The sequence below is a fragment of the Aulonocara stuartgranti genome (genome assembly GCF_965226115.1).
Source record: "Aulonocara stuartgranti genome assembly, chromosome: 7".
Classification (NCBI taxonomy): Eukaryota; Metazoa; Chordata; class Actinopteri; order Cichliformes; family Cichlidae; genus Aulonocara; species Aulonocara stuartgranti.
In genome coordinates this window covers 55,541,258-55,563,188 of record NC_138945.1, presented here as the reverse complement: position 1 = coordinate 55,563,188, position 21,931 = coordinate 55,541,258, and the positions used below count along the sequence as shown (strand labels likewise).

The window sequence follows — 21,931 nt, the reverse complement described above, 5'->3', positions numbered from 1 at the left end:
GTGAACACAAAAAGCTGAAAAGGCAAGACGCAATGCACACAACAAATTACAGAGGAAGTCATTCTCCTCTGCGGCTCGCTGCGTTTCAGGCTATAATTGTGAACAATGCGGAGACTTTTGATATTAGTAAAAAAGAAGCAACATTTCTTCTCAAAGGATACTTTGATGGTTGTTTGTAACTCTGTGGTCGCAGAAAGCTCAGGGCCAAAAAACAAAACCAGTAGACAAAGCAGCTGGTGGCTATAGTAGCTCTAAAAGCAAACTTATGATAAATAAAGGAACTTATTAGTTAAGGGAGGCCTATTTCTATGACCCTGAAGACACAAGAGGTCCTTCAAATGTCAGCAGCTGCATGGTGCACATGTGCATGTCTGCACTGCGGCTGTGCAGCCCAGATAAGAAAACAGTTACCATCTGTGTTGTAATGGAGCTCTAGTTTTAAATCACGTGTCAAATTGATGAAACACTTGTGAATGAGGAATAATTGGTGTGACGAGTACATCAGAATTTGTCCGCCGTCCTCTGCCGTTTTTTTTTAAAGGTGTGTGTCATATTATGCATCTGCACACTGTCGCCCATTTGTCACAGAATCAAAGTGAGGTTAAAACTGCCTAATTGGACTGCAGAGGAAATCGAGTGTGTCGCGTCTGCCTAAAGCTGGACCAAATCAAGGATTTCTCTGTGACACTGTTGTGAACAATCGAAAACGGCCGTCCAACGACTGAAAACGCTCTGCTTGTTTCACACTGTACTCATTTGTTAGCCTTAAATTGTTTCACAAAAGTAGGTCCAATTCCTAAACAGAATGCAAACCCAATTATTTCAAGAGACTGGGGGACGGTGAGCAAGGCTGGTGGATCCTTATAGATGAGTGGAAATATTTTGGCTTCTAGTGTCTAAGTTGGCTGGCAAAGAAAGCGGTTATTTTTAGCAGCATGTTTATGTAAGTGACTAACATGTTGTGGAATAATGAGGAGGCTCTCTGGGCCCTCGGTGGAGCTGCAGAGACGAGACTCTCAGAGCGGCAGAGGGTGATTGAAGGCAGCTAATGAGCAGGAGGGAAGAAAGAACACGGGGCAGAAATGACTTGGATAGTGAAGGCATAAAAATACAAAGGAAATAAGACAATTACCAATGGGAGGTCTCTGAAAGGCAGGAGTGAGAAGACAAGCAAACAGAGATGAAAATGGTGCTGAAAAATGTCATTGCAATAAGGCAGATAATTATCGTGGTCAGGGGAAAAAGGAAAGAAAAAGTACACTGGCATGAGAAAGCACTGTTTGATTTGACTGGCTGAAATTTTACCGCTAAAAGCCAAAGATTAAAAAAGAAAAAGAGTAGAGTACCAGTGAGCATCTCACTGCTGTGATTTATGAGCTCATTACTGCTTTCCAGCTAACACCCAAATTGTTTTATCTCCTCACTCATCAAAGCATTACGGCGAAATTTTCTACATTTGGTTGCGTAGTTAGCGCTCATTTTTATTTCTGTAGCAGTATGTTGAGCTCTGGTGCTATTTCAGGCGCAGGTCTATGACACAATAGACTTCAACGCAGTGACTCACCAAAAACACTGACAAACAAAACTACCCTCCTCTACCTAGATTCTGAAATCACCTCTCATTTTTCTTCAATAGCATATCCTTCACATCCTTTCATTTGCAGCCAATTTTCTCTCTCACACACAAGCACACACACACAGAACAAGCGCTCTAGTACATTGTCTGGTACCTCTTCTCAGGGGGCGGTTCCTGATTGGCTGGTGGCGGTGGTGCTGCCTGCGCTGTTTCCTGCAGGTCAGGGATATTGGCAAAGTCATCTTGCTCTGCCACACCAATGGCCAAAGCCAGGACCACCAGCTTTCCTTCACTGGCTCCCCATAAAAAAATAAAATAAAATAAAATAGATAGAAACAGAGGTAGAGAGACAGAGAGGCAAGGAAAAAGAGAACAGATGCAAAAGGTTCGAGCATAAAGAAAGGCGAGGTGCAGGGAGAGAGAGGAAAAAGGAGAGGTCATTTTAGGTGACAGCGAGGGCTGAAAATTCAGAGGCAGAGAAAACAACAACAGATCATACGAGAGCAAACAGCAGAAGCGGCGACGGAGAAAATGGTCATAAAAGAGGAACTCTGCAACTCCACATAAAACCCCACAAAGTAAGCGCACAGTCCAGGGAAGGATATTAAGAGGACACCTTAAAGTGAAAGGCCAAACTGATAAAAATCGAATGATTTCAACGGGAGCGGGTACAGGCCGTCAGACAGCAAATACATCAGGAAACTCTGGGTAATGATTGTTAATGGATGTGATATTCAGGAGTTTGCACGTCAGCTTCCACGCATGTATAAGGTGTCTACAGGTGCGCGCACACACACGTCACACAGGCAAAAAACACTACACCCCCAACACACACACTGTCATTTATCTAGTGATTTCACCTGCCTTCTGCTTTTCCTCCACATTCACCTTTCCCACTGAACATGCGAGGCGTCTTTCTCCAGAGTTAAGATTTAATTAAGCCTCATTAAGAAGATCTGGACTAATTGTTTCTATTTGAGCGATACAGTATCTTGAGGTGCACGGTGTGTGTCGTTTTCTGGGTCACGGCTCTCTCACTGCTGCACTCTTCTCATTTCATCATCTCTACTGTGCTACAGATTCTCACCAAATCCCCCCCACCCTTTTTCGCCCTTTTTTTTTTACCCCACCCCCCTCACCCACCATATTCCCCCTCACCCCTATGCACTTAATTCTCTGACTCCTCATCACTGCCTCCTTCCTGTCATCCACACCCACGGTTCTATAGCTTAAGCCTCTCGCTGTGTTACAATATCTCGGCAAAGAAATATATGGGGCTGCCAAGCCGCAGAGAGATATCACCCTAAACTTCACAATTTCATCTTTCTCGCATACCGTCGAAGGCTTTTACTGCAGGACTGTAAAGTCTGTTTAATAATCTCCCTTTTATACACCAGTAGTTTAAAAACTTTTATGTCTAGTAACCCTTTTCAGATTAACATGAGTTCCTGACACCATCTGTCACACGTGTATTCATTTTTCCAGCAACTGTATTCATAGTCCTTTTCATTGCAGTGATTTCAATTCATATATTCATTACTGCTGGCTAAATGTATCAATTCCTTTTTTTTATATTTCTATTTCTATAATAACTATTATTTTGTCTGCTTCAACCTCTCTGCCTTTTTTCTTGCTAGTTTTATATACACTCAGCTTAAACATTTTGCATTCTGGTGTTACAGCTCACTCAATATGAATATATTGAATATATTTGAATCAGTTATTCTAGATTATTCTATTCAGATCCACTGAGGTACCTCGTTATCTGGTGATACTCGCCTCTGATTGTTTTTGTAATTCACGATACACCGTGGTAGCTCAAAGTGTGCCCACATCAGCCAGTGCCTTTGCTATATCTGTCATACTAGCAGATCTAACCTAGAGAACATTATTTAAGTTGCTTTACTTTGCTTACGTTTGCTGCAGAAGTCCAAGCCACTTTGCATCCCACCTCCTCCTAAATCCTCCTTTTTATACTTTGCCTGACTTAATGTCATGCTTGCTCAGTTCTGTATGGGGGTCTTGCTGCTAGTCTCGTACAAGTGGAAGGGCGGGGGCATCCTAGATGGAATTTATCCTCCCAAATAAACACTCACTGACCACCTCATTAGGTACATCTGTTAAACGTCTCATAAACACAAATGTCTAATCAGCCAATCACGTGGCAGCAACCCCATCAGGCGTTTAGATATCATAGAGACCTCCTACTGAAAGCTCAAACCAAGCATCAAAATGGGGAAGAAGGTGACTTTTAATATTTCATAGTTGTTGGAGCCAGATGGGCTGGAAACTGCCAATCTACTGGGTTTTCCTACACAACCATCTCTAATGTTTATAGAGAATGATCTGAAAAACAGAAAAATCCAGTTAGTGTCTTAAAATGCCTTGTTGATGTCATGCGTAAAGGAGAATGGCCAGGCTGCTTTGAGCTGATTGGAAATCAAGCACAACTCAAATAACCAATTGTTTTATCTAAGGCATGCAGAGGGCCCATAAAGCAGATGACCTCACAGCAGCAGAAGACCTCACCAGGCGCCACTCCTGTCAGCTAAAAACAGGAAACTCAGGCTGCAATATTCAGCTGGTAGGATCAGAATTTAAACAACATTCAGCATGGATCCATTCTGCCTTGTATCACTAACTCAGGCTGCTGGTGGTGTAAAAGTGTGGGGCATATTTTCTTGGCACACTTTGGGCCCCTTAGTACCAACTGAGTATTGTTTAACCACCCCAGGCTGCCTGAGTAGTGTTGCTGATCATGTCCATCCCATTATTCTGAGGCTGTTTCCAGCAAGTTGTAGCAAAGCTCAGAACATCTCAAACTGGTTTTTTGAACATGACAATGAGTTCACTGTACTCCACAGTCACCAGATCTCAATCCGGTAGAGTATGTTTGGCATGCAGTGAAACTAGAGATTCACATCATGGATGAGCAGCCGACAAATCTGCATTCACCAAAATCTCTGAGGAATGTTTCTAGCATCTTGTTGAAACTATTCCAAGTGGAATTAAGACAGCTCTGGAGTCAAAACGAGGTCCAACCCAGTACTACCAACGTATACCTAATAAGGTGGCTCTGGATGTATTTTAAAAGTTGTTTTATAATCACATTAAAAAAAATGTTATTTCAATAATGACCAATCCAATCCAAGGTGTCTCTAATAAAGTGGCTAGCGAGTGTACAGTCTTCTTTTGTCTATAGTGGTTCTGATATAAATATTGCAGTCCAGGCATACAAAGCTAAGAGTCCCTGTCATAATATTTCAAACTATCAGCAGAATTAACCTGTACTCCTCATTAGAGCAGGGCGATATGGCCAAAAATATTTATCACGATATAGATTTGAAAATTTGCGATAACGATATAACCGACGATATAATTGATGCGAGACAAAATACAACTCCACAACATTACTAGCGCAAAAAGACAACCTTCCATTTATTTTCACTTAAACAAGAAGCTGGTTTTTATGTACATTAAAGCTTTATAAAAATGTAACAGTGCAAATGCAAATTCCTTGCTGAAAGTTTAACCAAAAGGCATTTCCAGTAGAAATGGGCTGACATATCCTGAGCATAACCATGTATAATATCCACTGAAGTTAAAAAGAGGTGCTTTGCAACATTAAACTGCAGTGTGCAGTATGCATTTTTCGGACCATAAGGTGCACGGGATTATAAGGCACATTAAGCGAAACAAAGCAGTCAGATAAATCAAACTTTATTAAACTCATTCTTCTTGCTTCCTCCACTTCTGTACCATTGAGTCATTAATGCTGAATCCTCTCACAGCTGCTCTATTCCCATGTTGTTGCAGTATATTAATGACTAACCTCGTATTGTGGATGGATTATCTCAGTTGTTCTCCTGACTGAAGTTTGGTCTGTTTACAGCATCCTGCCATGCGATTGCATTTGTCTCTAACTATCAGGAACCTTAACGTTAACTTTTATAAGTGGAAAAGTGTTAGTGTTCGTCCTCCAGCTTCACTGTTTATGTTATGCTAACATAGCTGTGTCGCTAGCGATCACGTAGCACATCATTATATACCAGCTAGCCAAACTTCAGTAACCCTACAAACGTCACTGCTGTTTAGTTTCCTGCCTTCATTTATGTTGGAAGTGATAGCAGAGCTGTACGTTTGAATTTTTTCAGAAATCTCTCAGTCAGAACATGCAATATCATGCTTAGGTAACTAGCGAAACTAGCGAGCTAACTTCCGCTAGCTTCCTGCTAACTTCTAACTCCGTTAAATGTAATAACTTTTGTTTTCATGGATGCCTGGAAGTTAAACTTCATAGTTACACCTGGTAAAGCAGCAATGCTGATCGTTTTATTAAAGATGAAAGAATTTAGACAGTTTTTAACTCTAAGTGATGCTGCAGTGTTGTTTGACCTGAAGCATACGGAGTTTAGGACCCAGATTACTCCCAGATTTAAGAGCATCTTAGAACGGCCGCTTGCATGTTCTGCAAAAAAATGTGCTTTGTTGTGTATCTGACGGACAAACACCAAACCAGTTCCACATCACGGAAGTTGCACCATTTTTACAAACCAATTCTGGTTCATCTGTTTCACTCAACAATCGGCCATGTGCGTATGAAAACAAAGGCACTGCGCATGCGCGTTTTACTCCCATTCTATCGCGATATTTCATTTTCCTATCGTTGCCTAACATTATACCGGTATTACCGTGAACGGTATAATATGGCCCAGCCCTACTCCTCATTGAGAACCACTGAATAATATAACATGGTCTATGCAGTAATACTGTAGATACTGTAGGTATGATGTTTATTGGATCTCTCTACTCTCATCACTTTTAAGTACTGTATGGGCAATATTGTTAAAGCACTTTGCTTGAGCCATTGAGCACTGGGAAGGAGAGAGACCATTTAGAAAAGACATTACAGACACTGGGATAAACGATCGATTTAAAGCCACAAAAAAGCCATGTGGTCAAACGGCTCCAAAAGTCAACTATCTGTGTCAATGACATCAACGCATTCCTTCAGCAATGATTCATCAGGACAAGGATTCTGGCCAAGATTGAAATTAACCCGTTTGAACAATGGGTCACGTCTATTACCAGACCGCTCTGTCATCAACCATAGGAGGTGTTCCTGTTGCAGCAAAGTAGATACAACGACAATGACCTCAATCTCACATTAGCAACGATGAGTCCTATAGCTGACTATTACGAGCAATATTCTCAGTGACCTTGGTGCCTGCATGTGCTACGTTGCTGGTGCTCCGTTAGCTAGTGTTATACTGAAACACCAGAGAGGCTTTATAACATGTTTTTTTTTTTTAAAGAAGAAAGAAACAGATGATGAAAGGCTAGTGTAAAACTGATTCAGTCGACATTAAACACATGTTACTTTGGCAGTGTCCTTGCTCATCCCTTCATCCCTCACCCCCACCCCCCCACCCCCAAGTACCGGTGACATAAGATCAATGCTTCAGGGTTAACACAAATCTACACACAGCTCCTTAACCCCTGTTCTTATAGTGTTGCAGTGACATGTGGGCTGTGTGATGTACACACGGTCCCGCACACGTGAGCAGGCTGGCAGCACAACCAGCAGTTATACAGAGATGATGAAAGAAAAAGAAGGCGCCATTTTAGCTGCAAACACTCATGAAACATGGATTAGGCCCACTGGTGTGTCTCCAAAACCAGATATTTAACAGCTATCCAAAGGGTGGCTCAGAAATAGCATGATCTAATTGGGTGAGAAGGAGTGAATGTAAAATATATTGTGACTTTTTTAATGAGACCAAATTCTGAATGTTCTGAACCAGCACCAGCAGCGCTGTCCTGTAACCACAATTGCAGCAGACAGGCTGAATGCCATCCAAACAGATGTTACTGTTTAGCAGAGCATGCAGCGTAAACATTTAACAATTTTGCCACAGAATGGGAGCGAAATGGCCTCCAATATGTCATACCTCCTTGCTATTTTTTCTTGCACATGGCATTCAGTCTAAATTTAGAATAATAGTTTTCTAACAAACTGCACAATAAAAAGCTTTTAATTTGTTACAACCGAGGGGTGAAATATTGTGCCTACATGATCAGAAGACTCATTATTCTAGGATTTTCAGGAGCCATATCGAGTTACTATATGTACCCAATAAATAATATGTACTATGTATTTTTAGTATAAGTGGGTGGATGACTTGGTAAAGACATACACTGATCCGTGTCCTGCAGAGCCACATAGTATACATAACAGCAAATAAAGAGAAAAGGTGCTATTTACATTCATAACTGTACCCCTTATTAGCATGATCAAGAGAGTTTTCATCCAAGCCAATTTCTTGTCTCCTCATCTGCATTAAGCTTCATTAGCATGATCAGCTCTAACATTGTCTGAATTGCCTTTGTAAATGTACATATAGAAAGAGAGACTATCTCCTTGTCAGCAGTCAGATTTACCACAAGTAGCAGTGAAAGCAATGATTAAACTCGACTCTGAAACTCACAGTTTCACACACACTTATACATACGCTTATATAGACGCGCACTGTACAAATTTTGACAGACAGAAGTAATATCCTTCCCTGGATATCAGATGCAGACTGAAAGAAAAAACCTGAAGGGAAAAGGCAGAGAACAATATTTCATAAAGGTAAAAGCAGATTAAGTTATTACTTATTTACTGATGTATTAGAAGCAATTTTATTCAATGGCACTAAGTCAAGCAGTAAAGAACACAAATGCACACAATAACTCTGAAAGACCTAGCGTATACTGTAATACACTTAGACAGAGGCCTGAGCAGAGTGACGCTAGTTTAAAGCATGAATGAAGAGTTATAGAGACTCACAGGAAGGACTTGACATCCAGCCCACGATTCCGGATCTGGTCCATCATGTAATCCCAGCTGCCCGGGTTGGCACGCGAGCGCCCTCCTGCTCCACCTCCCCTATAGCGAGACGCACCTGCCGCTGCTGCACCGCCCCGTGCACCCCGGGGACCACCTCGTGTACCTGCATCCCCACCCTCACCACTGTTGCCACCTCCCTCTCCTCTCCCAGCACCCCCGCCTCCCCCAGGCTGTCCAGGTGCAGTGTGTAATTGTCCCAAGCTCTGGGATGTGGTGGGGGGATGGCAGAGACCAGGGCCTGACGGGTGGATGAGAGGCTGCTGAAGGCTCTGCTGGCGCAGCAGCGTCCGAGGCCGGGCCGGCCCGGAGGGTAAGTGCTCCAAAGTGGAAGCATAGGATAAGACTGGATCCCCAAAGCTGGGAGGGCAGAGGAGCAGGGAGGAAAGAGAGCGTGAAGAAGGCCACGGCCGGCACAGAATAGGATGATGACGAGGGGCAGAGGAGTCAGAGGTAGAAGAGGAATGAGAAGATTTAGAAGAGGAGCCGTGGCAGGAGGTGAGTTGGTCAGGAGTGGTGATGTCAGGTGATGAGATGAAGAAGAAAAGCAAAGAATCATCAGGGATGAGACAAGGTGGCACAGGGCAGTAGGGAGGCACAGCAGGAGAAGTCAGGTTGACATCAGGGTAAATACAGGAAAGTTCATCCAAACAGGAAGTTGATGATGGACGGATGGAGGACGAGGAAGGCGGAAGAGTGGTATTAGAGGACAAAGAGGAAGAGGGAGGAGTGTTGGGAGGTGGAGACAGGAGGAGGAGGAGAGAGAAAGAGAGCAACGTGAGGCAGCAGCAGTAACAGCAGTAGCAGAAATAGCAGTAGAAGGTGCAGCCTGAGTGATCGCTGTGTGCTGTGTACTGCTCATGGGGCTGCGCCGGGCAGCAGTGTGTAGACTGTGAGGTAGTCTTGTGCGTCTGAGTCAGACGTGTGTGCACCCTGTACGTCCGCGAGGTTTGAGCGTGCTGTTTGCATGAGGGTGTGTTTCGTGGTGCCAGCGGTCGGATGTGCACTGTCCGCACGGGCGTGGAACGGCTCTGTGCCACGTGACCGCGTCGAGACGGATGGGTCGTGGCTTTGCAGCTTCCTGGCCTCGTCAGCGAGGGTTTTTTGGTCTGATGAGAGATCACCATTTCCTCTACTCGTCAGTCAACTTTTTCCCATCCCTGACAGACTCTCCTCCTTTCTCTCTAAGTCTTTTTCGTCTTTTAAATATGCGGCGCACCTCTAGAGACATCCGAACAGCCAACCAAGTTCTACAGCACGACTCCCTCCCTCTGCCAGCCTCTCATTTTTCACTCCTCCCCTTAATAAATGCTGTTTTATTGGCTCACTGCCTTTCCTAAAATGTCACAAACAACATAAAGATGTGTCACACATCATATATGATCGTATTTGCATGAGTATGTTATACATACTTCGTTGCTACTGTATATTTTGTCGGTTCTATTGTCACAAACATGTCATCATCTTTTTTTTTTCTAGTTTCTTCTACTCCCTAAATATATCCTCCTCTTTCTCAGATCGCTGTGTAACCCAGACTACCAGAATTAGGTCATGAGAGAGCTATTCACATCAGTTAGGGGCAGTTTACTCCGCATTGCATTACTTCACCTAACACAGTTTTGCATAAAGCTTTTAGCACGACACACATCACATTTAACAGTCACGAATAAAAGGATAAAAAGGTCAGTGAAAGGTGTTGCAAGAGTTCAATGTTTTGAGGGCGGAACAAGGGAAAAAATAAAAGAGAGAATATGTAGAGTGGCTTTAGCTGGTAAGAGGAAAAAGGGAGAGGGAGATGGCAACGAAAAGAGAAGAGGGTGACGATGGAGGAGAAAATGGGGTGCGAGACACAAACACAAGAGACATAGACACTTACAGCGGCCTGAAAATAGAATCCAATTATAGACAGGGGCAAAATGAAAGATGAGAAGAGGAGAGAAGGAGGGAACGAGGAGTGAGGAAGTGATGAGCGTAAATGTGTTGTGGAGGAAGAAGTCCCACACATGGAGTGCCAAAGGGAGGTGCAAAAATCACAAAGTACCGAAAGTTAGCTGCGTCTTTTGCAGCACACTGAATATAGACCCCCAGTGATGTCATGCGTCATGGCTGGTGGGTACAGACAGTCAGTGACCAACACACAGTTCGTCTTTCAGCCTAAATTTTAATTAAAGGGAGGTGAGGGTGGGGGGGCTGCCAGCGTGTGGTGCATTATTTCAGTTAGTGTGCGAAAATGAGACTATTTCTGTGCACAAAGCTGTACTGTGCAGCCGTTCTGCATGTGTCAGCTGGAGGCCTGAGTCAGTGTGATACAGCTCGAGGAACTATTGTTATCTTCTCATGATGAGGTTTACATTCCCTAGCACTCACACCTTGCGCTGTGCCCACACGCTTACATCACGCTGTCATCGAAGCTGCACCTTCCTCCCCTGCTGAACTTGACCTCGCTCTCCCTGTTTCTATTTTGAATGGATTCATTCAAGGCGCGAACTTGTAAGAATAAATGTCGTGCCGTGGAAAGGTGTTTATTCTGCTGCACGGCGACTGAAATGTTTGCTTTTTCGGCTCGGGTTCCGAACTCACTTGCTGGGTTTCAGTCCTCCAGACTGCATGTGGCCCTGGACGGTCTGCCACCTCCCGGCCTTCACTCCCTCTGTCACCATGCTCTTCACGCTGTCACTGCGATAAGGACCCCCCCCAGTATCCCCATGGCCAGTTGCCGCCCCCTTCTGACCCCCTGATACTGCCCCACTAAGAGAAAGAGACAGGGTGCAAAGGGATCCCATGGCAGACAGAGGGTATAGAGGGAGGAGAATAACGACAGGCAGAGGAGAAAAAGACCAAAGAGTGTGAGAGAGAGACACAGACACACAAACACAGATACACAGACACACAAACACACACACACACACACACACACACACACACGCACGCACACAGGGAAATAGATTGAGCAACCACAGGGCTGAGGTGGTGAGACAGATCAGTAGACTGTGTGAAGGGGCAGGCCTATTTTCCAGGCCAAGTGAGAGGCAGGTGGATAAAAAAGGTTTGGAACCTATTGAGGAGAAAAGCAGGGAATGGGGCAAGGAGAACAGAATGAAGGAGGAGGAGGAGGACGAGGGGGAGGAGGAGAGGAATTTACTGGGAGCCTGTGGAGGATGGAAAACCAGCAAAAAGTCCCAGCTTTGGGCCTGGAGGACCAAAACTCTAACTGGCAGCAACAGTGTGCAGACACTAGTCATTGAGTTGAGATGTGCTACTTTTTATGGCATTATATTCACTGCAGCAGCTTAGAGGATGAGTTCTGTTTGTGTGTTTCATCCGAAGCTGTTAAGTGCATCTGGTCCTGATCTCAATGTCTCATATTTCATTTAGAGTATGTAACATTACTCAGAAATTAGTGAAATTCTTGAAACTCCACAGTCGAAATTACCAGGAGGGCAATCAGATGACAATGGCTACAGATACAGTGATTAATCAGTGTGTTCATATTAAGGCATGTCATGCCTACAGTGAAAGCATTGACGATCAAAAATAAAGAACATTAGTGCCCTCTGGTGACATGACTACATTTCATTAATATGCAAGGTCCTCCTGCTCTTAAAGACAAAATATATGAGGTAATGAAAACACAGTGAGTCCACGTGGGTACAGGAGGTGCGAAACTTGCACCGTGCCCGTTTAAAGGTCACCTTTCACATGAAACTCTGACCAATTGACCTGACAGCGCTGGTGGATAAGTCATCAATCACAACAACAACATAGATGACACTGCTGGAGCAACGGTCAACACAGGAGACATGAGCCTCATTTATCGAACTGAGCACAAGGGGGATGCCTTTACTTTTCATTAACAGGAGGAAAACATCAATAAGTGGCGCTATGAATCAGAGTATTCACAGATGTATAAAGCTTTTAGACATCAATCCTGTTTCTGACTGAACTACAGTGAAAGCTTAAGAGATTTAAAAAAGAAGTAAAGCCGCATATTATTTAGCCGTTTTTTAAAGCCACCAGATAGATAAAATATTGAGTCTAATTAAAGTCACTCCCTAAGCTTGACTTCATAAATTTGAAAGATATCAACAGACTACAGCCACTTTTCTAAGATATTATGGTGGCTGCTGACTGCTCCTGACAAAAAATGTATAGTTTTATTTTTTTTAAATGATAGAATTGAACTTCAAATCCAATAAATCCTTAAACACTGAGAGCGATCCTGCTGGATAGGAAACCTGTTTGATAAATGAAGCTCAGCGTCATTACAGAGACTGAAAGCTGCTGATCTCAAGAGAGTTTCAAACAGGAAATGATTTCCCAGCTGTCTGTTGGCTTTAGAGGCATATTATTGGTTGATGTCACAAGGTCAACCCATCTCTCCTTGGGAGAAATAAGTTCATAATTTATTCAGCTTCTAATTGAGTGTTTGTTTTTGATTTTAAACTGGCTCACACGTTATTGAAAACAGCCTATTTAACCATTACTGAAGTCAAAAGTTCATCTGTTTATGTTCCGTGAAAGCAAGTCCAGCTGAAAAGACGTCTATAAGGGCAATCAAGAAAAACCTTTAAAAGATAGTTTGGGTTGAATTGAATTTGCGCTATACACTGTAAGTAAAATTGAAATGAACTGAAGGTGAACTTCTAAAGAAACAAAGATGAGGGTCTATCGTGTGGCAATTTGAGATCAGCAGCCATCATCTTAAGGCATTTTTCAGACGCAAATGCATATAGCCACTGTGTTCATAAACACATTGCTGCCTCCTTTCTCCAGGCATTTTTTTAACACGCACTCCTCAATGGCTAGGTCTGGTAAAGATGACCAGTTATTAAACACTTTATCAGACATATGCCTGGTAGCAGGGTGTCTAAACTGTGAGCTCTCTCAGTGCCCACAGGGGCATGGCCTTGCCAATGCTTTATTGGAATCAAGTGCCTAGTGGATGGAAAAATAAATAAATAAAAAAGAGCTTTCATTGCAGTAAGGAAAAGCAGTGTTACCATGAATTCCAAAAAGATAAACAACAGATGCAGTTCAAGTATTTCAGTGTTAGTAGCAGCACATGTTAGATTTTATACTGATGGGATTCAGAAAGAAGCCACAGATGGATGTAAACGGCAGGCGAACACTGGCACAAAACTGCAACCTGGTGTAACGGTCAACCCTCCACCGCCACGGCAACAACAACAGCAACCAGCAATTTTTAGCGAACACAAGGAAAAGGAGACGGAGATTACAGAGAAGGTGATTAAAGTATACACATCTCTTTTCTTTTTTTTTTCTTTTTTTTTGCTAAGGGGAACTACGAGGGTTGTCCGTCTCCATGGTTACACTCCATGGGAGAGAGGTTAGAGGTCAGGAGTTAGTGTTTAGCGGCAGGGCTGTAGGGAGTAGGGGGGCATCTGAACATGCGCCTCTGTGTTCATTTAAAGGTGACAAGATGTGAGGAGAAGCAGCAGAAATTAGCCTGCAGGGTTTACGCCGCTGTGCTGCAGTCGGAGTCGAACAGCCATTGCGGGATGCTGAAATGTGCATGTATGGCATTTCCCTCACTCACATTTCCCAGGCAGATTATGAGTAATCATTACTAACCCTTTGTGCCCTCGGGTGTGCTAGCATTGGATGGATTACTATAGATGGTGGAAATTAGATTAAACAAGAACAACAACAAAAAAAACAGGTCTTAAAATGTGCAGCCTGTATTTTATGCAACACTGTGACATTTATGGATTATGGCTTTTTTTAAAAAAGGCCTTTGGCTAAACAGCCCCAGTTATTCATAAGAAAATGTGGGCCTAAGGAACAGAGACATAATGGAGATTACAAAAGTAGGTGAATTTAATAAGCTGTCATGCGTGATAACAGCCACATCGAGAAGTTCAATTTGATGATTGACTAGCAGTGGCGACTAGACAACTAGGAAACAGGGACAGTGGAAGGGTAAGGAAAGGAAAGGAAAGGAAAGGAAAGGAAACTGGAGTGGCACTGCCCCTGCCTCATTACAGCCCTGCTCAGGGGAAAGTCTCTTACCAGCTTTGGACCAAGACTCACTTGAGCGTGAGGCGCGGATCTCCATATGGGGCATAGGGAGAAATGTTTAGTACGAACTCCTTGGGCGGATAGGAGCTCCACCTCTGCTGCACTGTGCTGCTGTCATTGTTATTCCAAAAGTCTCTGTCTAGATCACTGTGGCCAGAGAGAGAGACAGGTCAGAGCAACACAACTATGGACAGCCTCGGCACCAACCAACCATTCCCAAAAGCCGCTCCTCGTTTTGGAGACGATGCAAGGTCGGTTTGAAGAAGAGGGTTGTTCTTAGAGCTGCGTCAAATGGGAGTTTGAAACAAAACAAGTCCAGATTCATTTCTATCTTTCTATATGAAGTAAACAAGCCACCATAGTGGTGTGACTGAAAAGTAAATAAATAAATTTAAAAAAACAGCAGCCTGGAGGAAAAAGGCATTCACTGAAAGCTTTTTATAGCAATGTACTGTAGCAAAGACACAGAGACAGAAAAAAAGGAGATAGAGCAAGAGAAGAATTATACTCTGATGAATACATACAGCATGTGATTACATTCTGTTCATTAAGCATGGTACCACTGATGAGAGACATTTGAGTAAACATTAAGAAGTCTGGCCCCCGTCCTTCGCGTGAGCAGTGAGAAAGCGTGAACGCATGAGACAGAAGGCAGAGAGGTAAACTGCAGACAGTCATAGAAGGGGAGAAAAAGGTGAGCAGAATCACTGATGTCATACAAATCACACAGCAGTGGTCAGAGCTGCAGCGCGGGGACAGAGCGGGAGAGAAAGGCGATACACAAAGAGAAGGAGTTCAAAGCTGAAATGATCAACAGAGCACAGCGATGCTGCTGGAGCCAGTGAGAGAGAAAATGCAAGAAATTAAGAGTTTAAAACAACCCAAGTCAGAATACATTCACAGAAGCTCGTCTTTAGTGCTCAAAACCGTTCAAACGGAAAATAAAAACACGGTGCACACACGGAAAAATAAGCTGGAGCGAAATCAGGCTACAGGAGAAAAGAAGTGATGAGCAGGTTAACAGAGGCATTTTGTGGAATAAAGTGGAATACTCTGAATTATGATTCTGACATTTTCTGGTACTGACCTATGGCCTTGTTTTATCAAGAACAGAAAATACCTTAATACTAGTTTGAGCCCTGCAAGAAATGTTAGAAAAAACACATCCTCCTGAGCATTTCACTGTGAATGCTCGAGTCCCCGCTTGTTTTACTTGACCCTGAACCGTCTTAAGCGATGCAGATGTGCGGCACTTAAAGGAGACCTGTCTTACATCCAATAAGATAAGTGCAGGAGCAGACTCGTCCAGCCAAAAGCTTCACAGGTAAGATAATGCAGATTTAATCTTTACTGATTAAATCACTAACCTTTCATTTAATGCCTCTTGAACATGCTCTTGTAGAGATTGCCCTCTTCAGGATAGAACAACGTGGGCTCTCTTTCTTTTTTTGTGTAGTGTACATCGAGGGACTTGAAGCTGAACCAAATGGACTTCATTATCACCAGATTTTTCTACCCATACCAGTTACCAGGCACTTACTTGATGGCTTTCTTCTCCCCTCGCCCACGTGCCGAGTCTGGAGTGTCTGCTGTTTCCACTCCTGGCTTATTCCTCTTCCCCTTGAGCCAAGAGCAGGGGGATGACAGAAAAATAATAAAAACCAAAGGTTAGCTTAGATTTCTCCTTTTGAAGCCGTGTTTTTTTCAGTCCTAAAATGAAATGTAAATGCCTCTCCTGTTATCTCAGGAACACTGTGACATCAGTCCTTTACCTCACGGTCTCCTGATTACACTAATCAAAGTCAAATCATATCTGCAGTGAAGAGCCATTTCTGACTATGACTATGAGACTGGAGTGTCTGTTGTTTCCACTCCTGGCTTATGCGTCTCCCCCTTGAGCCAAGCGGAGGGAGGGGATGACAGAAAGCAGAGAAACAAAAGGTTAGCTTAGATTTGTCCTTTGAAGCTGTGGTTTTGCTGTACTAACTTCAAGTGCGAATGCGTCTCCTGTTATCTCAGGAACACCGTGCCATTGGTCCTTTACTTCTTGGTCTACTGATTACACTAATCAAAGTCAAATCAAATCTGCAGTGAAGAACCATTCCTGACTATGACTATCATTCGCACCACCCTAAAAATTTACATAGCAATTGCCTGTTGAAGGTAATCTGCTGGGTGTTGCAGAGAAGCCTCTTGAAAGTCCTGCAAAAGCCTTATTTCAAATAGCTAGCACATTACCTGCAGTAACCAAAAAGTAAGGTCGGCTGTGGGCATTCTTCTGGAAAAGCTCATTTCAATTAAAGGTGCTTAACACATATGTCATACTGAAGGTAAGCTCTATTGACACTTTGCTGGAAGTGGAATAAGGGGGGAGATCAGTCTGAAAAGTCCCTATCCCACAAAATACAGTGAATGCAACTCTGAAAGTGATGCTCTGATACACATTGAGGATAGGATGGATAGGATTCTCCTATCTCCTTGTTGCATTTCGCTCTAGTAGCCATGATAAGCCAGAATCTGGTAGCCCAGCTAATTACAAAGCAGCAACACGGTGCATTTAGGCAAGTAAAGTCGACGTCCTGCTGAAGATCACACTAAGCATTAGAATGAGGAAGAAAGGTGATTGAAGTGACTTCGAATGTGACATAGTTCTTGGTTTCAGATGGGCTGGTCTGAGCATTTATCTACTGAGATTTTCCCAGACAGCCATCTCCAGGGTTTACAGATAATCTCCCAAAACAGAGAAAATAGTCAGTGAGCAGCAGATCTCTGGGTGAAAATTGTTATGTGAGGGGTGTGAGCAGGCAGGAATGGTGGACCCAAAGTGCAGAAGCTCGGAGGCAAAAGGTAACTCAAAAAGGTAACAAAACTGAGACTCCAAATAAACTCAGGCAAGCAGACAGAACACACAGCATCGTAAACGGTAGATCACGACACAGAGAAACACAGGGCTTAAATACACAGAGGGAGCAATCAGGGAATGGGTAACAGGAGGGAAACACAGCTGGGGCAAATCAGGCCTAACGAGACAAAGGAAGCAAAACCAGACGCATTTACATGACACAGACTTTCAAAGTAAAACAGGAAACATAACACAGAGACGCGAAATTACAGACAGACTCACAGGCAGGCACTACAACAGAGGGAACAGAGACGTGGGACCAGGGCAGACACAGACACTGACTGGACACGGGGATATAGCAGACAGGCGAGACAGCAAGGATTACACAGAGACATAAACCATAAGACAGAACTCTAACAAAGAAACCAAAGAATAGAAATGATAAATAATATAATAAACTCAAAAACACTGGGTGAACGACCCAGGCATCCTAACAAAAATGTCTTGTTGACATCAGAGGTCAGAGGAGAATGGCCAAACTGCTTCGAGCTGATAGGAAGGCAACCATAGCTCAAATAATCACTTGTTACAAAGGTTTGCAGAAGAGCATCTCTGAAATGATAGCACATTGAACCTTGAAGCAGGTTGGCTACAGCAGCAGTAGACCACACTGGGCACCAACAACTACAAAAACACTAGAAGATCGGAAAATTGTTGTCTGGTCTTGCGAGTTTCCATTTGTGCTGCAACAGTTCAGATGGCAGGGTTAGCACGGATCAGTCCAGCCTTGTAACAACATTTCAAGCTGGTGGTGGTCTGTTGGTTTGGAAGAGATTTTCTTGGCAGAACTTTGGATCCATTAGTACAAACTGAGCATCTTTTGAATGCCGTAACCTACCTGAGTAATGCTACTGACCATGTCCATCCCTTTATGACCACAGTGGGCCCATCTCCTGAAGACTGCACACTATGCCAAAGAGCTCAGATCTTCTCAAACTGGTTTCTTGAACGTGACGGTGTGTACACTGTACTCAAATCAGTCCATAGTCACCAGATCACAATCCAATCAGTAAAGGAAGATTATCATCATGGGTATGCATTCCCCAAATCTATGTGATGTTATCGTGTCAACATAGGAATGTTTCCAGCACCTGTTAACTCTATGCCATGAAAAAATAAGGCATTTCTGAAAGCAAAAGGGGGTCCTGTACCCAGTACTACCATGGTAGATCAAATCTAGATCTAAAAGTGGCTGGTGAGTGTATTTTTCCACGTCATTTTGAAATCACATTTGCTTTAATAACAAAACTAATCATAATTTTGATCTTAATAACATGTAGAGAAAACAAAGGAAAAATCAACCACATATTCTGACTGCCTCTGGACTGACTCACTTCTACATGATCGATGCTCAGACAAAGCGAATCTATATGGAAATGCAAATGTGTCAGAATCTATATACTGAATCCCAGCAGGCAAACTGACACTGTGGCTTTGGATCCTGTTGAACTAGTTTCAAAGCCAGTGTTGACAATAACACTGCTGAGAAAAAATGATAAAGCCCACACAGCTCTACTGATAATATCCATTGCACACAGTGAAACAAAGCCACTCGCCTATTGTATAATCAGCGCTAACCTAAATTGGAAAGGTCCCCAAATAAATAAAGACTGATCTGACAGGATGACTCGCTGAACAGCTGCATACAAGAGGTGTATGTAGCTGTTATTATAGACACAGAGCTGCACTGAGCACATGTCCTCAGCCTATTCATGAACTTTTAAAGCACATTTTTGATATGACATGCTGGCTAGAGACCTAAAACCAGCGATTATGATTTCTTACACCATTCCCTATACAAATACTTGCACATAGGCAAACACAGTATTCTTGAACAATCATTTCTGGGAAGGCAGAACTGTCTGTATTTCTGTGAAGCGAGGACAAACTATCAAAGGAAACTCATGCATCATTCAACGCTATCGTGAAATTTTCAGGAAGGTGGGAAGACACAGATGATGAGTGAGAGTCCAGTACAGAAAGAGGGCTGAGGGCTGAAAATAGAAATCAAATTTGAAAAAAAAAAGAAAAGAAACAGAAGATGCTACCAGAAAGGAGAGAAAACAAAGGCGGTGCAGAACAGCGTGAGAGACAAAGAGATGGGAGGAGGGGGGACAGGTGCAAATAGTGAACTGAGTGAAGCAATGAGTGACAGATAGTCCCGAGCGGGTTGGATGTGAAAACAAGGAAAGAGTCGAACACTCTGCAGTGGGCACTGAGTGACAAACACACATCTGTCTTTCCGTGCACGTGCACACACACACGCACAGCTTCAAATCCATCTCCTCTTCACTCTTCCTTCGGCTCATTCACAAGAATGGATGGCAAACACTCTGCTTCTGCCTTCATGGGAGGTGTGGAGGCTACAAAAATAGTGATGAATACAACGGCACAGACATGAGACGAGAAATAATGAAGAAAATGAAGTCAATATTTCAAATGGCGGCTGAAAAAAAAAGTGTTTTTTGTCTTCTTCTTTAATGGCAGGGAGTTTACAACGATCATAGTATTGGGTGGCGTCTGGCTCTGTGCCATTACTTCATAATAGTTCCAACTCTTATGATGAAGCAATTATAAAAGATACCCAAATTGCACTGAGGCTCCACTTAGAGAAAAAAAAAATCCACTAATACGTTTTAACAATCAAACTGCAGCAGAGCAGGTTACAAATTAAATTATTGGAATATAGAAGGGCTGTAGAGCAGGACGTAGTGGAACTAAGAACCCAAGGCTCTCCAAAAAAAAGAGTAATTAGGCAATTAGCAAACATTTTCAAATATTACATAATCAGCATTAATACTTTTGGTTGAATAAATAGGCAATGTCTTGTTCTTTATCAGCTCTGGCTTCTCTCAGCTGTCTCAATTAGTTTTAGTAATGTGTTCATAAACTTTACTGATGGAAACGTCATTTTGCAATATATATCATTTAAATGCCTGCAAAAGAGTTCAAGAGTGACAGCGGGCCCTAAATCCTGAGTTTTTTGGATGCATTGTGCTTTTAAGTTTTATTGTGCCACTTTATGTTGCTGCAGATTATGCAAGCGCCTGGCAGTTTGTCCCCTCAATTGTGCAAATAAAATATAATTTTGTTGAAGCCATGTTTGGAGGTCTTTTTTATCAAGGACTAAAGCAAGCCACTCTAAGGATAAGAAGACAGCGAGTTCTTTAAATCAGGCCAAAATAATGTGTTTAAATTTGAGTGAGTGGAAAAAATGAATTGAGTCAGGTCAGGTGACATTAGCAAAATACTGCATCTCAATACTGAATGCCTCAGTTTGTTTTTCATTCCTGATGAAGAGCTGCCCTTTTTATAACCTTCATGTGGATGATTCATTTCTGTTGCATTAAATATTGCAAAATTGGAATTTAAAAGCTTTACAACAGGTTTAATAGAATCACTGCCATTGGCTCCCTTTTCTGATGCTGTTATTCATTTGTCGATCGTAAGTATTTGCTGTGGTTTCCTCTCTGGGTGGGGTTAGCAAGGATAAGCAAGCTTATTAAAATTTCAAAAATGTTCCAAGTAACTCTTATCTATAGCCCTAAGGCTTTCAATCTTTTTAGTTTTTGAGCTGTCACTTATTAAATTTGGGGAAATTTATTAAGGAAAACCAGCAAATATGTCAACTATTGGCTAACCATTCATTCTAGACATGTAGTCTTTCATGCTTCATCATGTCTTGAAAACTCGCTGGATGCCCTTTTTTGGAGAAGAAGAAGTTTTTATATGATACAATATTCAGGGTTCAATGTAGTGATATGGCCATGTAAACATTAGACAATTTAAGCTTTTTTATTGTTGCTTTTTTTACTGGTGTAATTTTACTATGCCATCTGAAACAGGTCATTTGTAAATGAGATATTGAGTCTAAATCAGAATACCCGTATAAATAATGGTTAAATAAATATGGGTTTGCAGCTTTAACCAATTCAACTCTTCTGTGAAGGCTTTCCACAAGGTTTAGGAGAGTGTTTATGTGAATTTTCACCTCTCTTCCAGAAGCTAATTTGTGAGATCAGACGCTGATGTTGGATAACCCTGGCTTGCAGTCTGCTGTAATTCATCCCAAAGGTGTTCTGGCAGGTTGAGGTCAGGACTCTGTGCAGGCCAGTCAAGTTCTTCCACTCCAGACTTGCAAAAAAGGTTTGATTTTGCCTTGTGCATGGGTGTGCACTTATGTTGAAACAGGAAGAGACCATCTCCAAACTGTTCCCACAGAGTTGGGAGCGTGAAATGTCTTGGTATGCTGAAGCATTAAGAGTTCCTTTCACTGGAACTAAGGGGCTGAGCCCAACTCCTGAAAAACAACCACAACACTATAATCCCCGCTCCACCAAACTTTGGCACAATGCAGTCAGACAAGTACCGTTGCCCTGGAAACCACCAAAATCAGATTACTCCATCTGACTGCCAGACGGAGAAGTGTGATTCGTCACTCCAGAAAACACATCTCCACTGCTTGCCAGTGAGTCCAGTGGTAACGTCCTTTACACCACTGCATCCGATGCTGTGCATTTCGCTT

At 42.8% G+C, this 21,931-nt stretch overlaps 1 protein-coding gene across 6 annotated transcripts in view; it reads right to left on the bottom strand.

The window, feature by feature from the left end:
* syt7a (synaptotagmin VIIa) overlaps positions 1-21,931 on the bottom strand; it is a 94,837-nt gene that overhangs the window by 28,344 nt on the left and 44,562 nt on the right. For 2 of the 6 annotated variants that reach the window (XM_082539557.1, XM_082539556.1), the window contains exons 3-5: positions 16,045-16,124; positions 8,409-8,825; positions 1,731-1,868 (exon numbers count right to left, since the gene is read on the bottom strand). In XM_082539557.1, coding sequence (XP_082395683.1) covers positions 1,731-1,868; positions 8,409-8,825; positions 16,045-16,124 — 635 coding nt within the window. Of the gene's footprint in view, positions 1-1,730; positions 1,869-8,408; positions 10,659-11,045; positions 11,743-16,044; positions 16,125-21,931 lie in introns of those variants that run through there. The other 4 variants (XR_014277696.1, XM_082539554.1, XM_082539555.1 and 1 more) reach the window with 3 other exon arrangements.